Consider the following 11,512-nt stretch of genomic DNA (forward strand, 5'->3'; position numbering starts at 1 on the left):
AGGTTTATCACACGGATCGTGTGTCATTGTGAAAAACGCGCAGACCTGTCAGGTTTTCATACGCAGCACGGACAAAGTGCGTGCCGAAAACGTGCACACGGATGACACGTACCTGTACCTAGGAAGAAGCAGTACGGTCTGCGCTGATCCCAGGCACCCGATGCTGAAGGCATCATTGTCACCTGGTCTCCCCTCGATCAGCGCGACTAGGAGACAATGATGGGAGTTGTATTCAGCACCCACTGTGTGCATCATGTGTAAAATTAAGATTTAAATAAAAATTGTGCGGGCTTCTGCATAATTTTGATAACCAGCAGATGGAAAGCCGACAGCTGGGGGCAGATGTTGCTAATCTGGGCAAGGGAGCCATAGCCCATTAGGTTCCCAGGCAATTAATAACAGCTCACAGCTGTTTGCTTAGTCTATACTGGTGAATTTACATGTGACCCCAGAAAAAAATTATGTAGGGACCACCTATCAATTCTAACTAGCAAAGGATAAACAGACAGCTGTGGGCTGATATTAATAGCCGGGAAGGGGCCAGAGATATTATCCCCCAGGCTACCAGTATCAGCCCTCAGTCGCTCCTAAAATGGCGCAACGATAAGATGCCCCAAATCTGACACTTAAACTCGCTCTTCCCACTTGCCCTGTAGCAGAGCAAGTGGGGTAATAGGGTTGGGGTTCATGTCAGCTTTGTATTGTCAGGTGACATCAAGCCTAGCGGTTAGCAATGGGGGCGTCTATAAGACACCCCATTACTAACATCATAGTAAGTTTCTAAACAAACACAGCAAGAATAAAATCATTTATGTGAAATAAAACAAAACACCTTGTTTTACACATTTATTTAAAAATAAAAGACAAAGTTTTACCCACATTACTCCTATTCCATTGAAGCCCATGTCACCTGTAAAAAAACAAATAATAAACAACTATATCCCTCACCTGTCCGAAGTGCAGATAAAATATACCATCCCAAGCTGTAATCCATGCCTACGATATGTGGTTTACAACCTGAACAGTGGCAAGAAGCGACCGTCCAGGCTGAAAACCATGGGAGTATGAGATGCTACAGTGACGAGCGGTGACGTCATAGAGGTCATGGCCGGTCATTGAAGCTGCGTTCCCACACTTCACTGTGAGCTGAGAAGTCCAATGAAATGCGGTGACCTCTATGACATCACCGTTCGTCCCTGAAGCTGTGCTCGCAGCACCTCTTTCTTCCATGGTTTTGAGCCTGGACGCTCACATCATGGCACCATTCAGGTTGTTAACCACATATCACAGGCATGGATTACAGCGTGGGGTGGTATGGCTCATCTGCACGTCGGACAGGTGAGGGATATGGTTGTTTATTATTTTTGTTTTTTTACAGGTGACATGGGCTTCACTGGAATAGGAGTAAGGTGAGAATAACTTTGTTTTTTATTGTTTTAATAGAAGTGTAAAACGGTGTGGATTTTTATTTCAAATAAAAGATTTTATTCTTGCTGTGTGTTTATTTCACTACTTACTATGGGATTAGTATTGGTGCGTCTTGAGAAGATGCTTCTGCATTACTAACCCCTGGGCTTTATGTAAGGTGACATTACAAAGGTGACATCAACCCCACAAATATTACCCCACTTGCCACCGCCACAGGACAAGTGGGAAGAGTAAGGCTCAGCACCAGATTTCTGGGCTGATGGTGGTAGCCGGGGGGCATCAATATCCATGGCCCCTTCCCAGGCTATTAATATCAACCCACAGCTGTCTGTTTAGCCTTTGCTAGTTTGATTTCATAGGGGGACCCCACATAATTTTTTTTCTGGAGTCTCCCATAAATTCACCAAGAAAGGCTCTGCAGACATCTGAGCTGTTACTAATAGCCTGGGAACTTTATGGAATATTGGCCCTTGTCTCAGATTATTAACATTGACCCCCACCGTCAGCTTTCCCTCTGCTGGTTAAGAAAATTAACTTAATTCTTTATTTTACACAGGATGTACACAGTGGGTGGTGAATACAACTCCCATCATTGTCTCCTGGTCGCACTGATATCAGGGAGACAATGATGAGAGATACCTTCAGTTGCCGGCGCCTGGGATCAGCACGAACTCTACTGCTTCTTCCCAGGCACCGGGTACGTGTCACATTCTAATATGGCCGGCACACGGATGTGAAAAATGGACATACGGACCACGGACCGCACACGGGTGTCACAAACGTACACACGGATGGCACATGGACTCGAATCACAGATCTCACCAGTACTTGTTTTCTCCTGTACAGGAATCACCATTATCAACTAGGCACTGCATTGTACACTGCAATACATCAAACACTCCTCCCCATGTGTACTCACATCACGGATCTACAGACATCAGCAATTCACATGGTCATATAGCATTGGCACGCACTGCACCACGGATAGGATCATGTCCAAGTCACTGCATTTTTTATTTATATATATTCTATACCAGTCACTGAATTGTACACCACAAATACTTAATATCCCAGACACTGCATTAGACTACACAGTGTATCAGTGCGATCTCAGACACTGCACTTTACAATGTATAGGCTAATATAGTATACAGGAAAGTGCACAATGTATCAGATTCTGGCCTCCCCACCGCATTACATCGTATCCCATACAGTGCACTGCGATATTATCCAGGACACTGCATTGTACAATCTAGGGGATTATATCCAAGCCGTGCATTGCTTACTATCCCATATGCTGCAGAGAACAGTTTATGATCCTGGATAAGACATGGTGCACTGCATTATACACTGCAGGATATAGTATCAGATAACAGACGTGGCCCCGCACAGTACTTGGTGAAACCCGGGGCCCTCACTGTGCAGTGCATTAGAGGTCATTACTGACACACACAGATGATATAAGGCGCCGCTCTCCATCTATTAATGCCATTCATATCTGGGGGGCTTCGTCAGTCGGATGGCATTTACTGGCCTGACAGCAGACACTGGGTGTTTGTGTTGTCATCAGGCGGCTCTTTGTCAGGGCACATTGGTCATATTTCTCCCACACTTTGGACAAGCTCTTGGCCCCTGAATAGAGGCTCAACACTGGCGCACTGCCTATAGCGAAGTATGCCAGCGGGCAAGCAGCAATTCTAGAGAAGATGAAAATCAAGTATAGAGAAAAGATCCGAACTGCCCTGGGATCCGGAAATTAATGCAGAACGGATCATTATTACCCCGACTGCTCAGAGGAAAAACAGGTGGTACAAGCCATGCATTGCCTGGCACGGCAGTGCAACCTGATCATCACACTAACACTGCCAACCAAAGTGGTCTGCATACCACTACCAACCAAGGAGGTCTCCAAACCACTGCCAACTAAGGAGGCCTCCAAACCACTACCAACCAAGGACGTCTGCATACTACTACCAACCAAGGAGGTCTTCAAACCACTACCAACTAAGGAGGTCTCCAAACCACTTCCAACCAAGGAGGTCTTCAAACCACTACCAACTAAGGAGGTCTCCATACCACTACCAACCAAGGAGGTCTCCAAACCACTGCCAACCAAGGAGGTCTGCATACCACTGCCAACCAATTAGGTCTTCATATCACTGCCAACCAAAGAGGTCTGTATAACACTACCGACCAAGGAGGTCTCCAAACCATTACCAACCAAGGAAGTCTCCAAACCACTGCCAATGAAGGAGGTCTAAATATCATTGCCAACCAAGGTGGTCTCCATATCACTGTCAACCAAGAAGGTCTCCATATCAATGCCAATCAAGAATGTTGCCATCTTACTGCCAAGCAAGAAGGTCTCCAAACCACTGCCAACCAAGGAGGTCTCCATATCACTGCCGACAAAGAATTTCTCCATCTTACTGCAAAGCAAGGAGGTGTCCAAACCACTGCCAACCAAGAAGGTCTCCAAACCACTGCCAACCAAGGAGGTCTCCATGCCACTGGCAACCAAGGAGGCCTCCATACCACTTCCAACCAAGGAGGTCTCCATACCACTGACAACCAATGAGGTCTCCATATTAGTGATGAGCGAGTATACTCGTTGCTCGGGTTTTCCTGAGCATGCTCGGGTGGTCTCCGAGTATTTGTGAGTGCTCGGAGATTTAGTTTTTATCGACGGCAGCTGCATGATTTATGGCTGCTAGCCAGCCTGATTACATGTGGAGGTTGCCTGGTTGCTAGGGAATCCCCACATGTATTCAAGCTGTCTACCAGCTGCAAATCATGCAGCTGTATCAACAAAAACTATATCTCCGAGTACTCACAAATACTCGGAGACCACCCGAGCAACGAGTATACTCGCTCATCACTACTCCATATCACTGCCAACCAAGAATTTCTCCATCTTACTGCCAAGTAAGGAGGTATTCATACCACTGACAACCAAGAAGGTCTCCATATTAATACCAATCAAGAATTTCGCCATCTTACTGCTAACCAAGAAGGTCTCCAAACCACTGCCAACCAAGGAGGTCTCCATACCACGGCCAACCAAGGAGGTCTCCATACCACTGACAACCAAGGAGGTCTCCATTTCACTGCCAACCAAGAATTTCTCTATCTTACTGCCAAGCAAAGAGGTCTCCATACCAATGCTAACCAATGAGGTCTCCATACCACTGCCAAACAATGAGGTCTCCATACCACTGCCAACCAAGGAGGTCTCCATACCACTGCCAACCAAGGAGGTCTCCATACCACTGACAACCAAGGAGGTCTCCATACCACTGACAACCAAGGAGGTCTCAATATCACTGCCCATCAAGAAGGTCTCCATATCAATGACAACCAAGAATTTCTCCATCTCACTGCCAACCAAGAAGGTTTCCAAACCACTATCAACCAAGAAGGTCTCCAAACCACTGCCAACCAAGAAGGTCTCCAAATCACTGCCAATGAAGGAGGTTTCCATACCACTGCCAATCAACGAGGTCTCCATACCACTGCCAACCAACGAGGTCTCCATACCACTGACAACCAAGGAGGTCTCCATAACACTGACAACCAAGGAGGTCTCATATCACTACCAATGAGGTCTCCATATCACTGCCAACCAAGAAGTTCTAAATATCAGTGCCAACTAAAGAGACAAAGATATTCATAACACTGCCAATCACATAACCCCCCCCCCCCCACACACACACACACACACACACATAAAACTGCTACGCAAAAAGATAGAGGATAACTAATATATCTACACAGTGATTCCACCAGCAGAATAGTGAGTGCAGCTCTAGAGTATAATACAGGATGTAACTCAGGATCAGTAGAGGATCAGTAATGTAATGTATGTACACAGTGACTGCACCAGCAGAATAGTGAGTGCAGCTCTGGAGTATAATACAGGATGTAACTCCGGATCAGTAATGTAATTTATGTACACAGTGACTGCACCAGCAGAATAGTGAGTGCAGCTCTGGAGTATAATACAGGATGTAACTCAGGATCAGTAATGTAATGTATGTACACAGTGACTGCACCAGAAGAATAGTGAGTGCAGCTCTGGAGTATAATACAGTATGTAACAAAGGTCAGTTATGTAATGTATGTACACAGTGACTGCACCAGCAGAATAGTGAGTGCAGCTCTGGAGTATAATACAGGATGTAACTCCGGATCAGTAATGTAATTTATGTACACAGTGACTGCACCAGCAGAATAGTGAGTGCAGCTCTGGAGTATAATACAGGATGTAACTCCGGATCAGTAATGTAATTTATGTACACAGTGACTGCACCAGCAGAATAGTGAGTGCAGCTCTGGAGTATAATACAGGATGTAACTCAGGATCAGTAATGTAATGTATGTACACAGTGACTGCACCAGAAGAATAGTGAGTGCAGCTCTGGAGTATAATACAGTATGTAACAAAGGTCAGTTATGTAATGTATGTACACAGTGACTGCACCAGCAGAATAGTGAGTGCAGCTCTGGAGTATAATACAGGATGTAACTCAGCACCAGTAATGTAATTTATGTGCACAGTGACTGCACCAGCAGAATAGTGAGTGCAGCTCTGGGGTATAATACAGGATGTAACTCAGGATCAGTAATGTAATGTATGTACACAGTGACTGCACCAGAAGAATAGTGAGTGCAGCTCTGGAGTATAATACAGTATGTAACAAAGGTCAGTTATGTAATGTATGTACACAGTGACTGCACCAGCAGAATAGTGAGTGCAGCTCTGGAGTATAATACAGGATGTAACTCAGCACCAGTAATGTAATTTATGTGCACAGTGACTGCACCAGCAGAATAGTGAGTGCAGCTCTGGGGTATAATACAGGATGTAACTCAGGATCAGTAATGTAATGTATGTACACAGTGACTACACCAGCAGAATAGTGAGTGCAGCTCTGGGATATAATACAGGATCAGGATGTTTCTCAGGATCAGTAATGTAATGTATGTACACAGCGACTGCACCAGCAGAATAGTGAGTGCAGCTCTGGAGTATAATACAGGATGTAACTCAAGATCAGTAATGTAATGAATGTACACAGTGACTGAACCAGCAGAATAGTGAGTGCAGCTCTGGAGTGAAATATTTGCTGTATTCTGGAGATTCTATGGAGCCCAATGGGAATTGTAGCACAGTTTGAACCCTCTGAGACGTGGCATTATCCTATATCTAGCAATATCCCGTGTACACGGCACCACGTGCATAAAACGTGAGTCTTTACACTGCTTCCAGATGTTCATGTCAACACGAGATCATCCAATGATCATCACTTGTGGCGGGAGCCAGGACAGGACGGCTCCAGCTGGCAACTCCTCAATCACTGTATGATTATGATCTTATCCACAGGACACCACACACCGCCCGCCATATCACACATCTGCAGAGCTGAGGGATGAGCTGCCGGAAGTAACGCTTCCACGTTTACTACTTTTATTGTTTTGCTTTATTGCAGCTTCCTGACACTGTCCTGAAGTCTGCAATGTCCGTGTCCCATTGGGTGAGAATAGGTCCGATGTTCGACATCTGATGGGGCCTTAGGTATGAGGTTTCCAGGGACGAAGCGTCAGAGGCGAGGGTGGGGAGATGAGCAGCGAGCGTGAACACTGAAGGGTTAATTCTAGACTTGACACATCGATGGGTTAACAGTCATGGCGAGCACTTATACATAAGTCATAATCATACAGACGTGGGTTATTAAAGGGTTAAGTACAGAAGAACCCCCTATGATATTGTCAGCACATTGGCGTTATCACTCCAAGCCAACGACAGGTTCACGATGTCTCCCCAAAACTGAGCAGTCATCAACATCTACTCCACCTGAAAACCTGGTGAGCACCATGATGGCTCCTACAGAGGTTATCCTCCAGTCCGGACCCCCATATCTGGTGGGCCCCACGAGGCAGCCATACACGTTGTCACCCAGCTTTCCTACCGGTCATCACCATCACTCATTTTTAGATTTTAAGGCAGAAAATCTTTAATTACGAAAGATATGGCTGATTTCTGGCAAAAACAGCTAACCCCATCTTGACGCTCAGCTGTAATACCAGACATGGCCTACGGACAGGTGGGGCGCTGCCTCTGGAAGAAAGCAGTCCTGTTTTCTAATCCTGGAAAACATTTTTAAAAACAGAATATTAGAGAATTACCTTGAACTTCACCGCCAGGAGCTCAGTGGCTTTCTGCTCTTTGGTCAAGTCGTCCATCATCTTCTCCTTCTCTTCGATCAGTTTGAGCTTCTCTTCCGCCAGCAGACTGTGGTCGTCCTGTATGGCGGCCTTCTCCTGCTCCAGTCTCTCCGCTTGCTCCTTCAAGTAATTCCCTATGTTCTTCTCGATGAGGTTGTCATCATTGTCCTCCTCGGGCTCCGTCTCTGGCACGTTGTCCCCGTCCAGAGATTTCTTCCTGCGGCTGTTCCTCCTCCGTTTCTTGCTCAACATCCCCCTCTTCTCCAGTTGGGCCTTCAACCGGGCGATTTCTTCTTGGAATTCCCTCAGTAGGGTGTCTTTGGGATCCTCATTGATTCTTGGTTTGTTTTTGATGTTCTTAGCCCTGTTGGCGAACCTGAGAGTGGACAGGGTCTCGTCATAGTGATGAGACGCTGGGCCCAAGGTGGCTACCATGATGGTTTTGGCATTGCCCCCCAGTGAGTCCTGCAGTAAGCGGGTCAGTTTGGAGTCTCTGTATGGGATGTGGGTGCTCCTGCCGTCCACCAGTGACGATATTACGTTGCCCAGTGCCGACAGAGACAGGTTAATTTTTGAAGCCTCCTTGGGTCTTTCCCCGTTGGCTCCGGTTTTGCTTTGTCGTTCACTGCCGGCCAAGTCCACCAGGTTGAGTTTGCCCACTCGTATGTGTTCCTCGCCATCCACACCTACCTCGCTGCACTCTATGGTTATAACGAAAATGGTGTGCGACCGAGAGCTGTACTCATTCATGTTGGTGCAGGCCACAGACCGGGACTGGTTCCCCAAATTCATGACGTGTTCAATTTCCTTCACGTTTTTGGTCACAAACGATGATAGGTCCTTGATGTAGACGCCGCTCTCGGGATTCTCCTTCAGTTCCAACTTCTTGGTCTGGTCCTTACACAACAAGTCCCGGATTTCCTCCTGGTAGATCTCCAAGTAGGATGCCCTCACCAAATATTGTTGGTTTTGGGATCGGGAGATGTGTGTGAAAATATGGTCGAAGGAGTTGGGAATGACGCCTCGTTTATCCGTCTCTACCCACAGACCTTGCATGGTGTAAGTCTTGCCCGTGCCCGTCTGTCCATAGGCAAATATGGTTCCATTGAACCCTTGCAATACGGAATCGATGAGGGGCCTCACGGTCTCGTCGTACAAGTCCGCCTGCTTGGAGCTGGCATCGTACACGGCATCGAAGGTGAACGTCTTTGGCAGCTCCCCGGGATTCACCCTGGGATTCCGGATGGTCACTTGCCCCAATTTGACATCCATGGACACTATCCTGTCGTAGCCGGCCCCCTCTTCTTTCCTGTTGATGGGGCGACATCTGACCACCACCTTGAGGGCCTCGCTGCTCTTGGTTTTGCTGTACATCTTACCTCCCCTCCCTTTCTGTGTCTCCTTAAGATCAGATTGTTTATTCCAAGGAAGATGGAGAAATGTCCTCAGACGCTGCTGCCGGTCATCGGTGGATCTGGAACGATTCCTCCTCTTCTTCACCTTCTCTCCTCGGATTTAACGAGCACAATGATCTCCGAGGAGCATCTCTGAGCCATCACCGCTGCCCATGGTCGCCCACCCGATGACACGCCGAGGGGATGCAGGCACCTGTGTGGGGCGTCCGGGGGTCACTTGCAGATTCGGCTGCTGCAGAGCCTCTTTGATGATCCTGGGCGGCCAGGAAACGCCTAGTCTCTTCCCAGCGATGGATCCTCATTCATTGCAGTGCGGCCGCTGTCTGTGGTAGAATGACAGCGAAAAACAGGGACTGGGGCCGGGGCGGAGCCTGGGAATGATGCTGGGGCTGCTGCTCTGCCCTGGAGAAAGGAGGAGAGGGCCAATAAGCCTGCCCACCCGGAGGATGACCTCAGCCCCACAGGGGGCGGACATGAGCCTGCATCGGAATCCTGGGGGCCACAGTCCTGACACTGATACCTCCATCCATAGCGCGGAGCCTTCGTGTGCTGCACGGGATTGTGCTGCAGCGGTCACCGAGGGGTTAACGCCGCTCAGGGGCGAGGAGCGCAGCTCTGGACAGTGGCCATAGACGGACTGTGAGGGGCCACCATCACTCGCCCTGCGTGGTCCCTGCTCCGCCGGGGAAGGATGGGGTTAAAGCGGCCACCATCTCTCGCCCTGCGTGGTCCCTGCTCCGCCGGGGAAGGATGGGGTTAAAGCGGCCACCATCACTCGTCCTGCACTGTCCCTGCTCCGCAGGGCAAGGATGGGGTTAAAGCGGCCACCATCACTCGCCCTGCGCTTTCCCTGCTCCGCCGGGGAAGGATGGGGTTAAAGGGGCCACCGTCACTCGCCCTGCGCTGTCCCTGCTCCGCCAGGGAAGGATGGGGTTAAAGCGGCCACCGTCACTCGTCCTGCGTGGTCCCTGCTCCGCCGGGGAGGGATGGGGTTAAAGGGGCCACCGTCACTCGTCCTGCGCTGTCCCTGCTCCTCCGGGGAAGGATGAGGTTAAAGGGGCCACCGTCACTCGCCCTGCGCTGTCCCTGCTCCGCCAGGGAAGGATGGGGTTAAAGCGGCCACCTTCACTCGCCCTGCGCAGTCCCTGCTCCGCCGGGGAAGGATGGGGTTAAAGCGGCCACCTTCACTCGCCCTGCGCGGTCCCTGCTCCGCCGGGGAAGGATGGGGTTAAAGCGGCCACCTTCACGTGTCCTACGCTGTCCCTGCTCCGCCGGGGAAGGATGGGGTTAAAGTGGTCACCATCACTCGCCCTGTGCTGTCCCTGCTCCGCCAGGGAAGGATGGGGTTAAAGCGGCCACCATCACTCGCCCTGCGCTGTCCCTGCTCCGCCGGGGAAGGATGGGGTTAAAGCGGCCACCATCACTCGTCCTGCGCTGTCCCTGCTCTGCCGGGGAAGGATGGGGTTAAAGCGGCTACCATCACTCGTCCTGCGCTGTCCCTGCTCCGCCGGGGAAGGATGGGGTTAAAGCGGCCACCTTCACTCGTCCTACGCTGTCCCTGCTCCGCCGGGGAAGGATGGGGTTAAAGCGGCCACCATCACTCGTCCTGCGCTGTCCCTGCTCCGCCAGGGAAGGATGGGGTTAAAGTGGTCACCATCACTCGCCCTGTGCTGTCCCTGCTCCGCCAGGGAAGGATGGGGTTAAAGCGGCCACCATCACTCGCCCTGCGCTGTCCCTGCTCCGCCGGGGAAGGATGGGGTTAAAGCGGCCACCATCACTCGTCCTGCGCTGTCCCTGCTCTGCCGGGGAAGGATGGGGTTAAAGCGGCTACCATCACTCGTCCTGCGCTGTCCCTGCTCCGCTGGTGTTGTGAATTAGACTTTTTGGCTCCCTCTTGTGGTCACTAGTGGTATGACTCTGGGATTGTCTTTTTTCTGTTTGGCACTCACCTGGGTCGTTAGTCCAGGGGTGTCGCTATATTAACTTCCTGGATCCTTAGTCCAGTGCCTGGCATCGTTGTAATCAGATCCTTCTGTTGCTCCTGTCTGCTGGTCCTGGCTCTTGCAAAATTAAGCTAAGTCTTGCTTCTTTGTTTTTTGAGTTACTTGCTTTGCTACTATTTTTGTCCAGCTTGTACTAAATGTGATTTCTGACCTTGCTGGAAGCTCTAGGGGGTTGGTGTTCTCCCCCCGGCCGTTAGACGGTTCGGGGGTTCTTGAATATCCAGCGTGGATATTTTAATAGGGTTTTTGCTGACCATATAAGTCATCTTACTATATTCTGCTATTAGCTAGTGGGCCTCTCTTTGCTAAATACCTAGCTCATTCTTATGTTTGTCTTTTCCTCTTACCTCACCGTTATTATTTGTTGGGGGCTTGTATCCAACTTTTGGGGTCTTTTCTCTGGAGGCAAGAAAGGTCTTTCTTTTCCCTTCTAGGGTTAGT

At 49.4% G+C, this 11,512-nt stretch overlaps 1 protein-coding gene across 2 annotated transcripts in view; it reads right to left on the reverse strand.

Moving 5' to 3' along the window:
* Positions 1-9,582, reverse strand: part of KIF3C (kinesin family member 3C) — an 83,877-nt gene extending 74,295 nt beyond the window's left edge. Inside the window, exon 1 of one of the 2 annotated variants that reach the window (XM_077291848.1) lies at positions 7,615-9,582. In XM_077291848.1, the coding sequence (XP_077147963.1) occupies positions 7,615-9,027 (1,413 nt within the window). In that variant the 5' untranslated portion in view covers positions 9,028-9,582. The remainder of the gene's footprint in view (positions 1-7,614) is intronic. The other variant, XM_077291849.1, reaches the window with a different exon arrangement.
* Between the last annotated feature and the right edge of the window lie 1,930 nt (positions 9,583-11,512).

This window comes from Ranitomeya variabilis, chromosome 2 (assembly GCF_051348905.1).
Source record: "Ranitomeya variabilis isolate aRanVar5 chromosome 2, aRanVar5.hap1, whole genome shotgun sequence".
Classification (NCBI taxonomy): domain Eukaryota; kingdom Metazoa; phylum Chordata; class Amphibia; order Anura; family Dendrobatidae; genus Ranitomeya; species Ranitomeya variabilis.